We start from the raw sequence: 22888 nt of genomic DNA, 5'->3' as shown, positions 1-22888 counted from the left end.
GGAGGTCCCATACCGAAATTTTTCTACACCGAGGTAAGCGCCTCTCTACGCACCCCATGTCTGTTTGAGGTGCATCTTTCTCTCTTTCTTTCTGGAGGGTAAGGTGGGCACCCGACGGCTACTTAAACGCAATTAGTGCAGCCGCCACTCTTCAAGACTCGGGTGAGAGGTTTCTCGGCCTAGGCAGCTCTCAATCACCTGTTCAATACAGAGCAGGCATGTTGGGTTCTGCCAAAGCCGCTTCCAACTTTTCTGTCTGGGCCCGGAGAGCAATTGGCGTGAGTACACGGTGTCCTGAATCCCGATCTGCCTCGGATGCGTGGAGGTGGGGGAAGGAGTTTGGAACAACTGCGGAATTCCGGTCTGGGCTACTCTCAGACGATTCTTAAGGTTCCTTTCTCTTGAGCCTCCTCCCGACAGCCCCCAGGGGTATCTAGGGTGATCGGTAGATGAATGGCACTGGGGGAAAGCCCCAATCACATTTGCCTCCGTATGGGCTACGCAGCACTCCAAACCCCGCATCCAATCCCTCCTGGATGCTCCCCTTCCTTCACAGGTCAGAAATTTTAGCAATTCGGGTTGAGACTGAGAAAGGCATGAGATAATTAGTAAAATATGCCCAGGTTCCCCAAGGTGCATAGGTAACTTTCAATAGTCTGTTTTACCGCCCAATGTTTAAAATGGGCTGTGTTCTCTTTAAGCTGCTAGAGAGGCATTTTTAGAATCAACTCCTCAGGTAATCTGCTAGTCTACAGAGCAAAGGCAACAAAAGAGAGCATGTTTCTCTTTACAATGGGTTTTTAGTGGCCAGGAGGATGCAGTAATGCCCTTAAGTCTGAATCCTCCCAGGGTCTCTGTCACAGGGCAAACTGAGACCCTAGCACTTTGCTAAAGGGGACCAGAAACCCCTTGGCAAAGCAAGGTGAGAGACGGGTTTTCTGGACCGTTTAGGAAGCTCAAACCTAGGGAGACGTCCCTAATGAGAACAGTTTTCTCTGGCGCAGCGTGGGCGCCTGAGTCCTGTTTTCTTCTCACTCAGACGGGAGCTTCTCTCTCTCCAATACGCCAGGTGCACCACTAGCCTGCGTATTGAAAAATTGGGACAGTTTGATAAAATTTACAAAAAGGAAATGGTGTGAGGTGCTGTATGTTCAGATTTTCGTTGCTCTAAGAGAAAATCCTAAATTATGCTAACAGTGTAAAGTAGACTTAGCTATGATATCTGCTATGAAGAGAAAAAATCTTGGACTCACTGAGGAAAAGAATCAAGAGAAAAATTTGAGCCGATCAAAGTACATACCCTCTTCCCCCTTCAAGACCTAAGGCAGATAAAAACTGACTCTACTGGAAAGTTAGGAGATATGCCAGATTGCCTGGGATTGGGTCTATCCAAGGTGCTAATCCTATAAGTAAAGGGGAGACTGAGGATTTCTCAGCAGCTGCCAGAGCCATTTTCGCTTTGGGGAATTTCCTCATTCTTTCCCTGCACTGTAAGGATTACTCCACCTGAATGCAGTAAAGTCAGTCACACTGAGGCCCTTAATTTTACACCTATAGTTGCCCCTGTGTGAAAACATCTGGTCCACTCATGGGGAAATCTATGGTGCCACTGATAGGAGTCATAATTAAATGGAAGTTCAAAACCTGGAGAGATATTTTCTTATCTAGTTGTCTGATTGTTTCTTGGGGATAATGTAGGCTAAATGTGTGTCTAAAAGATGATGTTTCATTGTAACATCTGGTATCTAAATGAGTTTGAAGCATTGCACAATCTTGCAGTTAAAAGTTAGGGTTAGGTAATTGTTTAGTTTGTGATTTCAGATAATTCATGCCAGAGAACTTAAATACTTAGGATAGAAAATTAAAAGAACTCTATTTCCAAGTTGGCAAGTAACTCCCAATCATTCAGTGTTATTTTTTCATCAATTTTGAGCTGGGTAACCTGAAAAGATTTCACTAGGTGTACCAGTGTATTAATTTGGGCAAGGATAGTAAATTATGATTTGGTATCTGTTCCCCTTAGTGTGTAAGATTCAGGAAAATAAAATGTTGGATTGGGTCGTTGGTCTGGCTTATTGAAATAACATTGAATAGCAACAGTCTTGAAAATTTTTAAAGCTTAATTTTGGATATACATGGTAGTATGTAGTTCTCTTTTAAGATTTTTTCCAGGTAATGTAACTTAGTACTACTTTAGAAACTTCAGAACAATGATAGTGACTTAATGATCCTAAAGAAATTTCTTCTGATGATAGAGATCCTATTTTCAGTTTTGTGTGAGCAAGTTTTTCTAGTGTAGAAAGATGTAAAGGTATGAAATTTTATAAATTGTATCTTAAACTTGTATCATGATTTTCAACATCCAAACCTGAAAATTGTGACTTATGGTTAAAATGCCTTAGGCATGAGGTTTGTGCTCAGAATTCCAGTTTTCCCAGACCTCAGCCAGGACTTAAGCTGATATGCAAATAGAAGAAGCCTGGAGCACTCAGTAGGAGACAGATCTGAGGCCCAAGAGGAAAAAAATAGAAGTGTCTTTTTATGGGAACTCAAACTAGATTAAACCAGAGAGTAAATTGTATGGCATTTACTAATTACTGGCCAGTCAATTTTTTCTAGGATTTTTGCTTTTTCCTTAGATTTTGTATTTTTTTTGAGCTCATGATTTTGATCCTACAGACAAGTTAATGTTTTTCTGATAAGTTCTATTTTTGATCAACTATGGAGTTTTTAAACATTGCAATGAGATTTCACTTGAGAAAGCAACAAGGCCTTTACTATTGTGTTGTGTTACACTTGTGTTATGTGTTGTATGTCAGTATGTCTATGTGTGTATGTCCATATATCATGCAGTGATATGACAATTGACAGATGAGGAGCACTCATGAAAAATTTTAAAAATGGATCCAAATATCTTTGATTCACATGATTCAAATGGCTCAATTTAAATTAGGTAAACAGATGAAAGTAAAGATGTCTTTAAAATTAAGCTTATAAGTTTTTCTAGGTGTTCAAAAATAAAACCTAACAAAATGTTGATGTCTATAAAATAATCTGATTAAATTCAAAATTTACAAGTATTGTTTCAAAATGTGAACAGAAGGAGGTTCACAGATAAAAAAGAGAAACTAGAAGGTTCTAGGTATGGATTTCATAGAGGGAAAATGTGTTTCTGGATAAGAGTCTATATGATTAAGTAATTAAGAGGGTTTAAGTAAATGATATAAAGAAGGTCTGTGTAAGTTGCTTATAAGTGTAAGTTTTTGAGCAAGTAATCTTAAAGAAATTAAACAGCTGGTTAAACAAGTGCTATTGTTTTAGAGAATTGTGCTATGTTATCTCTTTAAAAGCTAAACTTGGTTAATATAAAAACATCAATGTAATTGGTGCTATTAATGTGTTCATATCTTCCAGGTATACAAGTCTGTAAGGTAGAAGCTACAAAAGAGCATTATATCAAGCTGGTGTTCTAAAGTTGTATGGTAATTTTAGGCTTAAAAGAAAAACATGTTGGAGATTTATTTATATCATTTGTGTTTTATAACTAGACTTCTTATCAATAAGATATGTAAAGTTCTATGTTACTTTTTACACTGAGATACAATTTAAGTGTATTTTTAAGTTAATGAGGGCCTAATCTGTATAAAGGTTTTATTGTAAAACACAAAAGCACTTTGCTACTTTTCTGCAAAAGGTTAGAAGCTTTCAGCCTTTCTTTAATTCATGTTTTAGATGTGATATTATGTTGTGTTTGCTCAAGTTCACAACAATTTATGTAGGCTTTGTAAAATGATATCTAAAAAGCAAAGATCAGTTTCAGAACTATAGTATTTAAGATCTATGAAGAGCCCCACCTTACTTGAGATAAGGCTCTATGTCTCATCTCACTGCATGTGAAAGTGAGTATGGAAGAAGTAGGCCAGATTTCAATACATTTAAAGTTGTGCCCAAAAGTTGTTTTTTGTCAAGATTACTAGGATCTCAAACAGGGGATATAATGTATAACTCCACCAAAATTCAAGGTAGCTATTATATGAACTAAATATGTTTTTACTCTTGATAATTTTATTTTGTAGTTTTCTTATAAATGGCTTAAAGATTGCCTGTTAATGTTTTGCAGAGGTACTGATTTAAGAACTCACAACCTGGGTCAACTTAAGATAAGGAGTTATCACCTACAGGATAGAGAGATAGACACTAAAGCCCAGTGCTCTTAATATAAGGCTGTTAACTTATTTGCTAGATGTTTAAGATCAAGTTTTAAAATTAAAAATTTGGCTTTTGCCCTCTGAGTCAGTCTGAATCAGGGAATAGGGAACTTTTCCAAAGAGCTTTGCAACTCTAGGCCACATAACCTCCTGATCAGGGAGATTAATGAGACCAGTGGAGGACAGAAAGCCAATCAGTGCATTTGCTGTGAAGAGGAGGGTCATCAGAAAAGGGAGACATCCCTGATGCTTCCGAGGGAAGCCACATGGTCAAGCAAGGCCTGGACCCATCCTAGGGCAAATGGCACTAGCAGATCTGAGAAGCTGCTGTAAGTTCCCGAGGACTCCCAGGGAAACTCAGCTGACTGTTAACAATAGATAGAAACAAAAGTCAGTTTGACTTGCTTCATCCTAAACACTTAGCAAAGACAGTCAAAGCCAAAACACAGCTATTCCTGGGCATTTTAAATAAAATAATAGTTAGATGTAACTTCCATAAATAAGTAAACTGGAGGCTTCAAAAGAGATTCTCAGACAGGAATGCCTGATAACTATCAAAAGGAACTGCCAGAGTAGTTTTTAGTTTAAGGCTTTTAATTCTAACCTACCCAGGTAGGCATGGTGTTTGCTAGTATGGTTATCCAGCCCTAAGTAACAGAATTAAAGATTTCTCTATTAGACACAGAGGTCATACTAGTAAAAGGATTTTGCAAGGTCAGATGACATTAAGTTATTAAACTGTATCTTAATGTTGTGTTTACATCCCTGACAATTCTGGCAATGTGACAAATATCCTTAAAGATTTACATGCTCAGATAGAAGCCATGTCCTCAGCAACTTTGTCATGGAAACAATATCTTAGCTCCTGGTTCTTGGTACTTCCTGGTGGAAAACATTGTTAGTCTTTGTCTTTGCCATCATACTCATTGGCATATTCCTGTGCTATGGGATTTATTGCTGCATCAATCTGGTTCCAGTACTAATGAATTCTTGTTTCTCTTATAGACCACCCATCACTCAAATGGCCTTCCAGTCTATTACTTCTCAATCAGACTTCTATCATGGACCCACTCGATAGACCCGATTTTTAAAGAGGGACTCCAAACTGCTTGCCCCACACCGTCCCTTTTCAGCCTGAAGAAGCCAGAAAGATCTTCTTCGCCCCCATTCCTTACAGCAGTAAAGAGTTCCCAAATTAGAGGGGGGAATGAAGCCAGATTTAAAGTTAGGTAGTCAGTGTAGTTAGGTAAATTGGGTCTAATATCGAGTGAAATCTAAAATGGAGGCCATGCTGGGAATGACTCAGGGAAAATGCAGGACAACTCATGGAATGTTAATAAAGTCCTGAAAAGGCCCTAGGCCAAAGTCCACCTCAAAGAAATGTTAATGGAGCCCAGGAAAACAGCCCCAACAGACTTGGAGATAGCCCATCCCAAAAGGTGATAATTAAGCCCACCTGTGTCCCACCCCTCGGGCCTCCAACCTACATTCCATCACTGAAAGAACTATAAAAAGGGGAAAGAACAGCCCTTCCACGGATTCCACCTCTTGGGTCCCCTTCTTCCTCCGGGAGAAGTCTTTTCTGCTGTCCTTTAATAAACTTCTAATTTCTATTCTGAAAAAAAAAAAAGAGTCAATGACTTCTGGAAATCCCTCCCTGTGGTATGAATGTATAAGAATATTTGAAAATTGATAGAGCATGATACACAAGGTCACTTGGACCTTGACTCCATAGAGAGTGAAGACTGGAATATTATTTGTGGGCTAGATTCTGAGCTATTTCTGACCACGCCTCTACCCTTCTCCATGGTTATACTGACTTGTACTAAAGGATTCTAAGTTTCATGTCCTCACTCTCTGGCTAGTAATATTGTGAGTGTTGGTGGATCTCTTCTTTATTCCTGTGTTTAAAGTTTGATGGAGAAATATTGGATTTAAACGAAAACATAATAAAGTTCTTGAAGTTCTAATTTTGTTTAACTGTGGCTTATCTTCTAATCTTTGCAGATAGTAAGACAGCAGTGACAGTGTAAGGTATGAAATTAGAAATCCATGCCTGGAGCACTGGGAAGAGGGCCAGGGCTGTGCAGAGGCCCTTTAGAACTGCAGTGGGGCAGCCTTTCTCAAGGGCCTACGTGACTGTTTTCATTGCTGAGGTACGATCTAGGTGGTAAGAATCTTCCCATGTTTACACTTTCCTGGATGGAGAGGAAGAATGATAAACCTCATTGATCTCCTCTGTGATTTTTACCATTCTTGGAAATAATCTAGAAGGTTCTGCAAAGAACACTATTTCACTATTAAAGCCTCTTTCCAGTCTCAAATACTGAGGATTTCTTAATCGTGAAAAGTTTGGGTTTATTTTTGTTGTTGTTTTTCTTGTTGTTTTGGTCTACACCCCTTCTATAATACAGAATCACTCAGATGCCTTTAACCCAGTTCTCTGTCCTCTTTGAAACACCCTGAAAACCCTTTCACGAATCTCCTTGGTCTTGACTCCATACACCACAGGGTTAAGAGCAGGTGGGAACAGCAGATAGACATTGGCCAAAAGAATATGAATATGGAGTGGAACTTGGTGGCCAAAGCGGTGTGTGAAAAAAGAAAAAAGAGCAGGTGTGTAAGAGATGAGGATGACACAGACATGGGAACCACAAGTCCCCAGGGCCTTGGATCGAGCTTCATGGGATGACAGGCGAAGGACAGCTTGTGCAATGAGGGCATAGGAGAGTCCAATGCAGAACAAGTCAACCCCAATGACCAACAGTGCGGCTGTCAGTCCATACACACGGTTAGGCCTGGTGTCTCCACAGGCCAGCTTCACCACAGCCATGTGCTCACAGTATGTGTGGGGGATCACGTGGCTTTGGCAGAAGCTCAGGCGTCTGATGAGGAAGGGACACGGGAGCATGAGCAAGGAGCCTCGCACCATAGCTACCACCCCAATGCGGGCAATGATGGTGTCAGTGAGGATAGTAGCATAGCGAAGTGGGTGACAGATGGCCACATAGCGATCAAAGGCCATGGCCAGCAGCACTGTAGACTCCATCATGCAGAAGGTGTGAATGAAGAACATCTGTGCCAGGCAGGCAGAGGCAGAGATGTGTCCAGCTCCACACCAGAGGATGGCCAGCAGCTTGGGAACTGTGGAGAGGGAGGCAGCTAAATCGATGGTTGAGAGCATGCATAGGAAAAGGTACACTGGCTTGTGCAAGGCTGGCTCAGTGGCAACAACAACCAGGATGGTTATGTTGCCCACAATGGTGGCTGTGCCCAAGCAGCACACAGGAAGTGAGAGCCACATGTGGAATTGTTCCAGACCTGGGATGCCCAGGAGGAAGAAGATAGTGTGATTAGGAGAGTCCATGGTGTGGCCAAGAGTGCTGGACATCTTCTCTCATCAGAAACCCCCTCACAGCATCACACCACCTGGAGAGACAACACAGAATAGAAATATAAATGAGACTACAGTAATGCTTATTAGCTACAGAATGGTTGGCAAGCTGCATCATCCATAAAATGGCAATAATTAGTATCTACTCATTAGAGTTTAGAGAATCATATGGATTAATACTTATAAAAAGCTTCAGATAGTACCTAACAGATAAGGCTTGTTAAATGAATAAATATGAGAAAGGGCTCAAATACGCCTTTAAATAAACTAGAATTGTCTCCCATCTAGGGGCTCTCATCTTTACAGAAAGGGATGCACACTGTTATTTGGAGGAATAAAACTGAATACTCACATTTTATGGATATGGGAAGACATCATGTAGGACCATCGGTCTAGAACACAAAATGCAAATAAAGTTTCCTGGATAAAGATAAACTTCATTTTTTGTTCTTTAATTTGGAATAGATTTTGATTTGGGATTTGGTTCCTGGCAATTATCTTTTGGTAAATTGTTCCTGATAAAAGTTAGCCTAGTAGCTTCCAATCTTTTCATTAATTAACAAATATTTTCCCATATATTAGCTCAATCTTCACCTAAAACTGCATAAGCTGTTTCACCTGCTCTTATATACCCAGGTTTTTTTTAACCCAACATTTTGGCTTATCTTAAAAGCATTTTTAAAATTTCATTTTATTTCTGAAACAGAAAATTTCAACCTTCTCTTGTACTCTCTTTCATCTGTCTTTTATTCATATTTTATCTTCAGTGCTTGGTGAATTCAAAGAAAAAATACAATTAGATCCTTATTCTCACCTTTTCACAATGGCAGGAAGTGATTTTATAAGATTACCCTGACTTGTAGCAGCTTATCATTCCTTGTGCAATAATCTTGCATTATTCTTTCACTTATCCTACCTTTCCCACACCAGTAGCCCTAAGAGAACACAATCTGCCATTAGGAATATCTGTGCTAAAAGAATTATGCTGAATATGGGAAGCAATGGAAAGGGAAGAAACAGAGAGGTAAACTTTAGGATATAAACTGAAAAATCCTTTTAACAGGAGTTTTCAAAATGAGAATGAGAACGTCACTTCTTGGAAATTCATATCTATTTTTTCAACTACATATGTTTAAGGTGCAGCTTATATTTGTCTAGCCCTATTCTAGAAGCTTAAGATGATGTAAAAGTTAGTACAAAAGAATGAAAAATTCAGGGAGTGAGAAAATAGTTATTATAGGGGAATCAACTCATTACCACAACTCTTTCTCACTGAGGGGGTAATGTTAAGAAGAAGGAGATGTAAACTTTTCTGTTCCTAACAGACCAGCTACTCTGTGTATATATACACTTGAAAAATAAATTAAAAGAAGAGGTTTCTCACTTTTTGGATGACAGATATTCCTTAATTAAAATATTAGGGAATTTAAGAAGCTAAACAATACCAAAAAGTCCAAACATGTTGTTAAACAAGATCAACTATTAGTTTAGTGTGTTGTTCTCCCAGAAATATAGACAAACAGAAGGTATGGAGTTTTGTAACAATTCTATTCTAATCAGAGCACAAGACAATAAAACACATGACCATCAGAGGAGAGAGAAATGATTGTGAGTCATAACAGGGTTGGTATGAAGGGTCCTAAACACACTGTTATGTGAATTACACTCAGGAAAACAAATTTAGCAAAGATCTGGGTTTCCAGTCCTTTTGAGCTATGGATTTATCTTCCATAATCATATCAAGGTGAAAATACAGACTTGAGAGAATATATGATCATTATTGATGTGATTTTTCAGGGAAGAATGCAGGCCACATCTCACGCTTACCTTCATGGGTGCTTTGAAAAGGAAGGATATTTCAAAGGCATGGGATCTTGGCATTTTTAAAACATCAGGATATGGTAGGAAAAACTATATAAATATGGGAACACATCAAATTTGGAATACATCTGTGTATTTCCTTCAATATTTCATTATTGGCAGTGTTGACTTAAAGAAGTCAAATTTTCTTTATGATTCTATACTTCCCTGATCTGTAAAATGGAAATAATAATACTTTGCAAGTTTGCGATAATTTAAAAGAAAGAACTTGCAGACGTTTTTAATCCACAGAAGGTGCTCAGTGAGCGTCATTTACTATTAGCATCATCTTCATTGTAAAGGGACAATAACCTATTATCCAAAACACAATGTTCCTTGAACCTTTTTAACAAAATAGAATCTAGTCTTCCTTTAAAAAAAAAATATATATATATATATATATATATATATATTTTATATATATATATATATTAACTATATATATATATATATATATATATATATATATATATATAGTTAATATGCAATGCAACTTGTCCTGTTGCAGGGCAAACTTGTTGATAAACAAATATTGTTTAATTTTTTTTTCTGTATGCCCTTTAGGACCATATAACACTCATTAGAAATGCCACACATGCCTCAGTTTTCAGTCTTCTTACTAAGTCACTCACCCAGGGACAGAAGATTTAGCTGGATAATTCTTTGAGGCTCGTCAATGCACATTAAGTCTCTGACTCTGTTCTTTATGACATTTATTTTCCTTGTAGAACTGAACTGAGCACAGATTGCTGACTACTACTTGACTAGATGGCTCCTAATTTGATTGATATGACTGAATATTATTTGCAATCCCTACCACTTTTTTTTCTTTCTTAGGAAACCCAAACTTTACAGACTCCATTCCTTCATAGGTGATGCATTCTTATCCATCTCCTAGGTCTGGAGTCTCATGTATTCCTTGTACAAAATATTTTGTGGTAATGACAGATATTTGTGACCATTCTCACACTTTACTATGGACTCGTTCCTCTACCCAATCAATAATCCAACTCTTACTATGACATTAAATCCAATGCCTTCAGTAAGATAAAATTTCTTAAAAAAAAATTTTTTTTTTGACACCAAGGATTGAACCCATGATTATTTAACCACTGAGTCACAACCTCAGCCTTATTTATTTATTTTTTATTTTGACACAAACTCTTGCCAAGTTTCTTAGGGCCTCACTAAGTTGCTGAGGGTGGCTTTGAGCTGTTGATCATAGGCATGCACCACTGCATTGGGCAAGATAAAAGTTCTAACATCACAGTTGGGGGCACCAAGGATAGGAAAGACTTTTCATGCCTTGAAGCTGCACAGACCAAAGGCTGCCAATTTGTCTGACAGAGAAAGCTCAACATGGGCTCCCTCTGTCCATCTTGGGATTGCTGGAGTCAGGGAGTTGAACATTGTCATTAGGTTCCACTGATTCCTCTGCCAAATTTCTTTTGGTTGACCTTCATAGTCTGTCTCACTGGGCACAGAACTTTCTCTTAGGTGCTGAGAAATGATTTCCTATTAGTAACTTCAAGAGTAGCATAGTAAATGCCTTGAACTGTTTTCACAGTACCTTCCATTTCCCTGGTTTTCTCGACATCTCTTGCTTCTTCCTTTATTAGCAGCATTGAGCTGAACCTCCCTTTCCAAGGACTCAGCCTAATGTCAAACTATAGTTCCTCTTTTCGGAAGCCTTCTAGTTAAAATACCAGATCACAGAGACATTATTCAGAAAAATTTCCTTTCCTAGTCTTTAAACCTCATTGTCCCTGCTTCAAAGAAAATTTCCCACAACCAATAACACATATTCTTTTCTGTTTAAGGCTAAGAAATGCCCTCTCCAGAGTATTTTCTTAGCCCAAACTTACATGACTCCAGGAGAGGAGAAATAAGAAGGCACAGCACAGTAAAAGCATCCTTTGAAGATTACAAGAGCATTACTAGTGTCTGCCCACATGCAAACATTTGACACAGGCTCAGATGTTGTTATACTGACTGACTCCATCTCTCAGCCTCCTGAGAATTTGATGGGTGGCACTAGGTTTAAGATTAGTCCTATCTAGGGAGCTCTGGGTTTCCTAGGAAATTGTGAATTCAAACTTTTCTGGTTGACCAGGTCAGAATGTAGAATTGAAATAGCAAGTTTTGCTAAAGAGGCAGGGAAGGCATAATTTGAGTCAATTCCTTGGAACTTTTTGTCTGTTTTGTTTTGGTTGTAAAGTCCTCAAATCTCATTACTAGCACTATTTACACAAAGGCATCTAACATTTAGGGCCACTGAGTCTTCAATTTGGATCCCTCTGCTTCCATTATCCTAGGATTCAGAACATGCTTTTCCTTTGGTTCTCCTTTGTGATTATCCTGGGTCCATTCTGCTGGTTTCTTCTTCCTGAGACTCTACTAGTTTAGAGAACTTATTGCACATGCTCCCCAGTGGGCCATTGTCACATAGCAGCAGTTTGGTTCTCACAACCCAGTTTTAAGCTTACGACTCATTTACTCTTAGTAATATTTATTTGTTTTGGACTTACAACTAATATAATTCACTCCAGCATGCACCTCAAATCTTATTCAGAACATGAACAAGTATATTAAACTCTTATTCTCCCTTATCTCCTCACAAAATAAAACAAAACAAATAAACAAACAAAAACTCGTTACATAACCTAGAACCTGACAATATGCATAGAGGCTTCCAAGAATTATCATAATAGAATTATAATCTCTCTCTACAATTTGCCACAGGTAGTCTCCTCATCATTGTCTAGTACTTCTCTGGTTATTTTCTCTTTCAACTACATCATATCTAAGGTGATACATTCTTGTTATGTGCATTCCCACAGCTGGATTAGATTAAAGTTCTGGTTAATTGCATATGCTTGATTTTAGCTCTTAAAATACTTTCTAAGCCAGAGGTGTCCGAATTTTATTGTACTCAAAATGACCCATAATTCTTGTTAAAGTACAAACTGCAATTCCATACTGATTCAGTAAATTAGAAGAACCCTAAACTCTCCTTTCTAACAAGTTCCCCATTAATTCTGATATTGCTAGTCAAGAGATCAAACTCTAAGAAAATGAATATTTAAAAACATTTTTTGATTAGCTGTCCTCCTCAAATTGTTCTCTTCCCTGAGCTACTGCTGAGTTTTACTGAACAGTGTAGTAATTACTATCATCTTTACTAAGTTATCATTTTTTTTTGTATGAAGGATTAACTCATGGACACTCCACCACTGAGCCACATCTCCAGCCCTATTTTGTACTTTATTTAGAGCAGGGTTTCACAAATTGCTTAGTGCCTTGCCATTGCTGAGGCTGGCTTTGAACTTGAAATCCTCCTTTCTCAGCCTCTTGAGCTGCTGGGATTACAGACATGGGCCACTGCACCTGGCATTTTACTAAGTTACCTTAACAACCTTGAGCAGAACAGGCTTGTAGTAATTCTCCTTTCCCAGAATCCTGCCATAAAAAAATCTTAATTTGTCTAGAGCTGAAGATGCCTCCAAGAAACTTTTAATCCAAATCATTCCTATTACTAAAAGAGAAGAAACAATAAGACAATGAAGACATAAACTTTTGAAATTCCTTTGTTCACCTTCCCTAAACAAGTCTAAATCTCAGCGTGTTCTGGGAAAGTCCTAGATGGTGCATTCTATCAATGATACGACAGTTCCAACTTGGCTAGGCTTCACTCATTCCCTGGATTCCATCTCTGTTTCCATGTAAGAAGGGGTACGACACAGTTTCTCTTGAGGGTTAGAAGATGGAAGGAAAAAAGCAGTCATACACATACATATAACTCCTAGTGATTCAAACACTAACATAGGTCCTGCTGCAGAGGGATTTCATAGATGTACTGAAACACCCTAATCAGACTGACTGACTTAGGGAAGGGATGGGCATGGGCCTGATTTAATCAGAGGGAAATCCTGGAAAGGGGGTTTAGACCTTCCTTGAGGAAGAAAAGAATTGCATCTGTAGAAGCCAGCTTTATCCCTTGCCTAGGGAGGCTCCAAACTCCAAACTTATTGTGATCTTTACTTCCTGACTATGTGCCCTGTGGACTTTGGACCTGCCTCTCTCTCTCTCTCTCTCTCTCTCTCTCTCTCTCTCTCTCCCCCCCCCCCTCTCTCTCATGGGGGAGAGAGAGAGAGAGAGAGAGAGAGAGAGAGAGAGAGAGAGTTTGTAGAAAATTTGTTAGTCTGTTAGGAGTACTCAACAAGATTGACAGATACAAGATAGACATAAATAGGTGGGTAAAATAATGAAAAATTTTGAAATGGGATACTTCTATAAAGTATGTGATTAAAGAGAATAATATACTCTAAACCTGGACAAAAGACAAAATACCATGAAGACAACTAATCTCCCCATATGACTCTATTAATTAGATGTGACTACAATTTAAATCCCAAGAGGAATTTTATAGACTTACCTATAAAAAGATCTACTAATAGCCACGTATGTAGGAGCAATGTGAGAAAACTTTCTTTATTAGAAGTTATGAATTATTAAAATATATGGAAGCTGTATCAAATTATTTGTACAATAAAACTTGGGTAAATAGAAAGGAAAACTAAGAAGAAGACCTATAGTTTTATTTGACATGGTATGGTATTGCTGATCAGAAATAATAGAATATTGTAATCAGTACTTGACAGTGGCTGCTAATATTATTAAACACAGAATGAAATATGATCATTTCATGACCCATAAATAACATAAATTCTACATAGATAAAATATTTTGATGTTGCTGGATAAACAGTAAAAAGTAAGACAAGAATGCATTAATTATAAATGAAGTAACTACTGCATTTCTTTTTAAATAATTAATCTTATATATGACATGAAATAACTACATTTAAATTAAAACGTTTAGGAGAAAATAATTGAAATATATGTAAGTCAATAGCCTCAAAAAATACTTGGGAATCAATCTAACAAAAATGAAAACTATAGAACACTAAAGAAATTGAAGAAGACCTTAGAAGAGGAATGATCTTACATGGTCTTGGATAGGAAGAAATAATATTGCCAAAATGGTCATACTACCAAAAGCACTATACAGAATGAATACAATTCCCATCAAAATTCCAATGATGTTCTTCCTAGAAAAAGAAAAAGTAGTTATGAAATTCATTTGGAAAAAATAAGAGATTCAGAATAGCCAAATCAATCCTTAGTGAGAAAAGTGAAGCAGGAGCCATCACAATACCAGACCTTAAGTTATTCTACAGAGTTATAGTAACAAAAATGGCATGATATTGGCACCAAAATAGGCACGAAGATCAATGGAATAGAAGATACAGAGACAACCCACATAAATACAGTTACCTCAAACTAGGAAAAGGTGCCAAAAAATATACCTTGGAGAAAAGATAGCCTTTTTAACAATTGTGCTGGGAAAACTAGAAATCTGTATGTAGTAGAATAAATCTTAAGCCCTATTTCTCACCATGCACAAAACTCAATTCAAAGTGGATCAAAAACCTAGGAATTAGACCGGAACAAATCACTCGAAGAAACTGTAGGCCCAACAACTCCAACATGTCTGCTTAGGAACTGACTTTCTTAACAAGACCCATAAAGCACAAGAAATAAAATAAAAAATTAATAAATGGGAGAGTATTAAACTAAGAATCTTCTTCACACCAAAGGAAACAATCAATAACATGAAGAGAGGGTCTACAGAATATGAGAAAATCTTTGCCACTTACAAAGGTGGCTATGGAGCCACCTTAGGCACTCTTCAACAGATGAAGGGATAAACAAAATGTGGTATATATACACAATGGGGTGTTACTCAGTCATAAAGAAGAATGACTTTATTGCATTTGCCAGTAAATGGATGGAACTGGAGACTATCATACTAAGTGAAATAAACCAGTCCTCAAAAGTCAAAGGTCAATTTTTCTCTCTGATGTGCAGAAGCTAATCCAAAATAAGGTGTTGGTAAAGAGTACAGGGGATTAAAAATAGAAAAGAAAAGAATAAAAGATCAGTGGAATAGGCCAAAGGGAATGAAAGGAAGGGAGGAATAGGGAATAGGGAAAGACAATGGACTAAATCTGAGCTAACAGTCCTATCTATATATATGAACATACCAAAGTGAATTTCAACACCATGTACATCTACTATACACCAATTTTAAAAAAAACTGAAAGCAAATAGCGAAAGATCATTTGAGTAGAGGGAAAGGAACAAGGAGTGGGAGAAAGGGAAGGGAAGGGGAACTACTAAGGACTAAATTAGAACAAATTATATTCCATTCTTCTATAATTATGTCAAAAAAATGTGTTGTCCTAGCAAACCAATTAGGACACTTAAAAATGTACAAGAAAATAAAAAAAGAATGTTCTTTACAACATTATCTGTAGAAGCCAAAAAGTTAGAACATTTGAATTATATATATATATATATTTGGGTTGGGGATGTGGCTTAAGAGGTAATGCACTCTGCTGGCATGCACGGGTTGGTGGGTTCAATCCTCAACACCACATAAAAAAAATAAAATAAAGTTGTGCCCACTGAAAACTAAAAAAAAATAAATAAATATTTTAAAAATGTCTCTTGCTCTTTCTCTCTCTTTTAAAATAATAATAATATATATATTTGAATAATGTACATATATATTTGAATAATGTACATATATATTGCTAAAAGATAGGCTACTACACCCACAGTTAAAATTAAAACTAGATTAGGCAAAATGTTGCCTTAAAAATTTATGCAGTCGTTCTGGGGATGTGGCTCAAATGGTAGCACACTTGCCTGGTATGCATGGGGCGCTGGGTTCTATCCTCAGCACCACATAAAAATAAAATAAAGATGTTGTTTCCACCAAAAACTAAAAAATAAATATTAAAAAATTCTCTCTCTTTCTCAAAAAAAAATTATGCAGTAAACCTTTTAGATTTAAACATATACACAAAGCAAGATAATATACTTTCATAGCTTAATCCATGATTAATGAAGAACCTTTTACATTTAAACATATACACAAAGCAAGATAATATAGTTTCATAGCTCAATCCATGACTAATGAAGAATCTCAATATGTAAAAAAAAAAAAAAAAAAAAAAAAAAAAAAAAAGGACAGGCTAAGTTTTTGCTATGCATTGACTTTAAAATGAGAAAGAGGAGTGTCTCCTCCTGGTGATAGAATTCTGCACAGTCAGAAACTGCCATAAATCCATTAAGAGATATTTGTGTGTGTGAAAAATATCTCCAGCAGTATCTAGACCAAAATTAAATAAACAGAAAATGCTTTGGTTTTAGATATATTTTGTTATATTATAGTTGCATAACAAAGCCAGCCCACTCTATGGTTTAGGTGATAGGCAGAATAATGTTCTGATGATTTATGACAAGAAACTTTTTAATACTTGTTTTCAAATATGTCTAACAACTTTATTTTTTTCTGTAATAGATGCATATCATATTATTTTTATGGTATAAGTTAGTGAAGTTTGCATTTTTCCATGTGAACTTCAAATTATCAGGGATATTTGTTGAAAGAATTTTCTTTATTACATTGAATGGCCTTCACCTAAATGCAATAAATAATTGACGTTGATTATTTGGATCTATTTGGGGATATCTGTATGGCTACATAGATTCAGTTCTCTTTTTTACACCAATATGGTACTTTTGATTGTTGTAACTTTATAAAGGTCTTTATTTATAGTAGTATAGTAAAAACAGAAAAAAAAAACATCTAGGAAAGAAAACTACAAAACAGATTCCTAATGAACATAGATGAGAAAATCCTTAAAAATATTATCAAACTACATTTAAAAACATATTAAGAAGATAATAAACCATGATCAAGTGGGCTTCATCTCAGGGAAGCAAGGTGGTTTCAACATTTGCAAATCAATAAATGTAATTCACCACTTTAAATAGAATTAAGAATGAGAATCAGATGATCATCTCAATAGATGCAGAAAGGGGCTTTGATAACATCCATTACCCATTCATGTTTAAAAAAATGCTGGAGAAACTGGGGATAGAATAAATTTATCTTAATATTAAAAGACTGAATAAGACAAAACCAAAACCAACATTATACTCAATGGAGAAAAATTGAAAGATCATTTTTCCCTCAAATCAGAAACAAGAAAAAAAGATTTCCATTATCACCATTTCTATTCAATATACACACTAAAACTCTAGCCAAAGCAATTAGGCAAGAGAAGAAAATTAAAGAGAAACAAATTGGAAAAGAAGAGGTCAAACTATCTCCATTTGCTGATAAGATCTTATATATAGAAGACCCCAAAAAACTCCACCAGAAGACTTCTAGACTGATAAATGAATTCAGCAGCAGTAGGATAAAAGATTAGCATCATAAATCAATAGCTTTTCTATAGTCTAACAATTATTCTGCTGAAAGAAATCAGGAAAACATCCATTTCCAATAAATTAAAAAACAAAAAACTGGGAATCGATCTAAGAAAGAAGATAATGCATCTTTACAGTGAAAACTATATAACACTAAAGAAAGAAATGGAAGAAGACCTCAGAACATGGAAACACCTTCCATGGGCAGAATTAATATTGTCAAAATGGCCATACTTCAAAAAGAAACTCACAGATTCAGTGCAATCCCAATCAAAATACTAGTGAAATTCTTTCCAGAACTAGAAAAAAAAGCAGTCCTAAAATTTATCTGGAATAGTAAAAACCCCAAGGAGTCAAGACAATTCTGAAGAAGAAAATTGAAGCAGGAGACATCACAACACCTGACCTCAAATTATACGCAGATCTACTAGAGCAAAACGGCACGATATTAGGGTCAAAATTGTCCTCAGGACCAATGAAATAAAATAGAAGAAAATAAAAACAAATCCATATACTTACAGATATCTGATATTTGACAAAGGTGCAAAAATATATGTTGGATAAAAGACACATTTTTAATAAATAGAGCTGGGAAAACTGTATATTCATAGGTAGAAGAATGAAATTAGATAGCAGTCTTTCATGCTACACAAAGGTCATGTCAAAATAGGGTCAAAGACTTAGAAATTAAACCATAAAACCTGCAACTGCTAGCAGAAAGCACAGGGTCAACACTCCATCATACAGTTGAGGCAATGACTTCCTCAACAATACCTGAAATAAATGTTCATGAAATAAAAACAAGAATCAATAAGTGTGCTGCCATCAGAGAAAAAGAAAGCTTGTTCAGAGCAAAGGAAATGATTAAGAGCCTGAAGAGAGAAACTACAGAATGAAAGAAGACCTTTGCCAGTTGCTCCTCTGACAGGATTAATATCCAGAACATATAAAGATCACAAAAAACTCAATGTCAACGTAACCCAAACAATCCAATCAAACAATAGGCAACAATAAGCACACATTTCTCAAAGGAAGAAACACAAATGGTCAATAAATACATTGAAAAATGTTCAACATTTCTAGCCATCAGGATAATGCAAATGAAGACTTTACTAAGATTTCAGCTCACTTTTGTCCATGTGGCAATTATCAAGAACTTGAATAATAATTAATGTGGAGGAGAATATAAGGGAAAATTGATGATGGAACTGAAATTTAGTGCAACTACTCTGGGAAGCAGTATGGAATTCCTCAAAAAACTAGGAATGAAATTATCATATATGACCCAGTTATACCTCTTATTGGTACATATCAAAAATAACTAAAATCAGCATACTAAACTTAGACAGCCACTTCACTATTTATTGCAGCATAGTGCACAATAACCAAATAATAAAATAAACCCGGATGCCTGTCAAAAGATGTATGGATCAAGAAAATATGGCATAAATACACAATGGAGTTTTACTCATCCATGAATGAGAATGAAATAATGACATTTGCCAGTAAGTGGTTGTAAATGGAGAACATCACATTAAATGAGATAAGTCAGAGTCAGAAAATCAAGGGTTGAACATTTTTCTCACATGCAGAAGCTAGAGCAAAATAAGGAAATAAAGGTAGGGTCTCGTGAAAATAAAAGGGATCAGTGGAGCAGAGTAAAGAAATTGAAGGCAAGGGAGAAGGGACAGGAAAAGAGAGGAACTTTGGAGTGAAATTCACCAAATTACATTTTGTAGACATCTAAAAACATTATGATAAATTTCACATTGATGTGCATCTATAAATCACTAATTTTCAAAAACTATAAATAAATAGAAGAAAGACCAGTAGAATAGAGGGAAGACCAGTGAAAGAGAAGATGGAGAGTGGGAGAGAAGAATGAAGGATTGGAAATGGGAAGAAATACGGATGAATTTAACAAAATCACCTTATATACACATATAAATGTGTCAAAGGGATTTCACCATTATATATATATGCAAAAAGTACCAATAAAAATGAGTAAATGGGTGAAAGGATTATCAGTAGCAGAGAGGAAGGAAAATAAGAGGAGGAAGGTAGTTCTGGGGGAACTGGGGTTGAAATCAATTTCCTTGTATGATGGTTTTGTCAAAATGAACCCCAACTACTATATATGACTATAATGTTCCAATACAGAAATAGGGGGAAAACTCCTGTCATCTCTGTTCTATTTCATTGAGGTCCCTGCTTATATGAAAATACTATACACATATTTTATTCAATTACCTTCATGTCATGAAATATACTATCATTAAATAAATGAATTCATAATTCTATCAAACATTGTGTGTTTTCTATTTATCAGTCTTTGCATAAAAACTATTCAAGTCTAACAAAAACATCAATTCATATTAACAAAAAAGAAAGTTCAAATTATTTTCATTATATCTGAGACCCCAATAAAAACATCGTTTTAATCTAACCAAAAGGAGATTGACAGTACACAAGGTGTGATAGAGTTTCTGGCACTGGTAGACCTGAACGCCAAATTACTATTCATATTTCAAGACATATCCTATAAAATATCCCAGCTATGTTATGATATACTCTGAGACTGAATCTAGAAGAAAGCAGCTAAGATTAAAGTATAAGGCAAAGTATCATGGACCAGATTGAAATGAAAGACAAATTATATTGTTCTTTATTTCTTCTCTTGTTTGAAGATTATGAAAAAGAGGTACGGATAGTATTCTGAGGATATGATGTGAATCATACCCCAGTAGTTTATATCCTAGTCACTTATTTCCTAGGTTCAGTGTGTGAATATATATTTGTGATTGTATTTATTTTTATTTTGTGGAATGAATATGAATAACCACTTAGGAATTTTATTAAACCCATTTGATTGGTTTAGCAGACAGCTCTTCCATATTCTTACATACAATTAGCTTTTGTAAGTTTTAGAACGATTGTAACAGTTTTTCTTACCCTTTGATAAATAATTGTGTTCACAATTATTTAGGTAAACAGAAAAAAAAGGTGTCTGAAAGACATTCATTCACTCCTCCTTTCTCTTTGGAAGTCGAATATACAGTATATAAGAAGCTAAAGTTCATATACACCAAGGAGAAGATTTCTAGGGTCTTACTTCTTTCTTAAACGAAAGAAAAACACCTTCTGGAAGCCTTCTCTGAGTTCTCTGTTTCTAAGTGCATAAACAACAGGGTTGAGGGAAGGAGGGATGGTGTTGTGCAGCACGTTGAGTAGAACTGGAATCAAAGCATTCTTAGTCTCTGCCAGGTGAGTTACTGAAACCACAACAACAGCCGTGTAGAAGAAGAAGATGAGGATGAGATGGGAGCTGCAAGTGCTCAGAGCCTTGGAGACAGCTTCAGCAGAGTTCAGCCTAAAGATGGAGCGCAGAATCAGGGCATAGGACAGTATAATAAGAATTAGATCACCACCCAATAGAAGCCATGCCACAACCAATTGACAAATACTATTGGGCCTCTTATCATCACAAGCCAGGCTTGTGACCCCAAGATTAGAGCACAGACAATGTTCAATTTCATTCCTGGAACAATAATGACGCTGGGCTGCAAGTACAGGCACTGGAATGACAAACAAGCCATTTCTAAGCACCATGAGCAGGGTAGCTTTGGTGATGAAGGAATTGGTGACAATCAATGGGTAGCGAAGAGGATGACATATAGCAACATACCTATCAAAAGCCATGCAGAGGAAGACACCAGACTCCATGCTTAGAAAACAGTGAATGGCGTAAATTTGAGCAAAGCACTCTGGGAGGCTAATGGCCTTGGCATCAAACCAGAAGATGGCCAGGATCTTAGGCACAATGGTGGTGGACAGGCCCATGTCCACCACAGAGAGGATGCCCAAGAAAAGGTACATAGGCTGCTTCAGAGAAGAGTCTTGGTAGATGGTGGTGAGGATGAGGATGTTTGCTCCAATTGTGGAGAGATAGAGCAGTGCCAAAGGCAAGGAGAGCCAGTGCTGCCAGCTGTGAATGCCTGGGAATCCCATCAGAATGAACTCAGAGACCTGGAATTTGGAGCTATTGGAGCCCTTGAAAGATGCAGACATATTTTCCTAGGAGAAAAAAAAAATAGTGTTGCTATCTCTGGGCATAATTATTATTAAACATTATTTTTGAACTTTCTTCATACAGGCTGGGTCCATAACAAAATTAATTTTGTAGTTCATCTTATTGTAATTTAAGATAAATAACAAGAAAGTTCCAGGCTTTTATCCAAGAATGGGAAGTTTAAAAGTCACAATTGTTTTAACTGAGATGCAGGTAATTTTCAAAGCTCTTCTCTAGCATGCATGAGGCCCTGGTTCTGTTCTGCAAACCAGCTGCACTTTCCCCATTCAACTGCTTCTCACCTCGGCGTTTCTTCCTTCATGTCACTCATTTGCACCCTCCTCTACAGGTCTACTGCTTCTGGAACCTGCCTCATCACAATTGTTTCTCATTTCTTCACAGTTCTCCCTGCAATCTGCTCTTTGTTAAACTGATATTTCCCTGCTTACAATAATTTATACCTATACTCTTTCATTAAAATAAAACCCAAGCACTTTCATTGAGCACTCTCAGGTGTAATTCTAACCCAACTGAGCATTATATCTTGGTTTTCACTTCCTTGTATGCTGACTTCAGAGGCACATAATATCTGAATGTATCCTGAGTATTTGATCTTTACAAAGCTATTGATTTTACAGAGCATTTCATTCCCAATATTTTTGTCATGTTGATTGCTATTACATGTTGGTTGCAAAGAAAAAACCTGAAGTATTATGTAACAATGTTTCAAATGCCATCTTTAAAGAAAAATGTTAACTCTTTGATTTTATGATTCATGGATTCATTTTTGACACAATTAACTTTACATGCAGGATTGTCACCTACAAGAGAACATCACTCACAACTAGATGAAATTCCTTTCAGATATTACACGCAGCTTCCGTGTTTGGAAAAAGTTATTCCTTAATGATGGAATAAGCCATCTTTTATTTTATATGAATGCAATTTGATAAGAAATGAAATTATTGAAACATATCCATAGCATAACTTAATGAGCAAGAGGCAAAAACAG

General features: G+C 36.5%; 2 protein-coding genes across 2 annotated transcripts; both read right to left on the bottom strand.

The window, feature by feature from the left end:
* Nucleotides 1-6624: 6624 nt before the first annotated feature.
* LOC143391409 (olfactory receptor 52P1) lies at nucleotides 6625-7599 on the bottom strand. Its single transcript, XM_076844113.2, has one exon. The coding sequence runs from the start codon at nucleotides 7597-7599 to the stop codon at nucleotides 6625-6627; it is 975 nt and encodes a 324-aa protein (XP_076700228.2).
* A 13316-nt stretch (nucleotides 7600-20915) lies between these two features.
* On the bottom strand, nucleotides 20916-21875 carry LOC143391408 (olfactory receptor 56B1-like). The gene has a single exon (XM_076844112.1). The coding sequence runs from the start codon at nucleotides 21873-21875 to the stop codon at nucleotides 20916-20918; it is 960 nt and encodes a 319-aa protein (XP_076700227.1).
* Between the last annotated feature and the right edge of the window lie 1013 nt (nucleotides 21876-22888).

This window comes from Callospermophilus lateralis, chromosome 2, assembly GCF_048772815.1.
Source record: "Callospermophilus lateralis isolate mCalLat2 chromosome 2, mCalLat2.hap1, whole genome shotgun sequence".
Lineage (NCBI taxonomy): Eukaryota > Metazoa > Chordata > Mammalia > Rodentia > Sciuridae > Callospermophilus > Callospermophilus lateralis.
This window is presented reverse-complemented; position numbering and strand designations above follow the sequence as displayed.

What these genes read in the sequence shown, in the direction of transcription:
- LOC143391409 (XM_076844113.2), bottom strand. Translation starts at nt 7,599, where the DNA reads ATGTCCAGCACTCTTGGCCACACCATGGACTCTCCTAATCACACTATC.
- LOC143391408 (XM_076844112.1), bottom strand. Translation starts at nt 21,875, where the DNA reads ATGTCTGCATCTTTCAAGGGCTCCAATAGCTCCAAATTCCAGGTCTCT.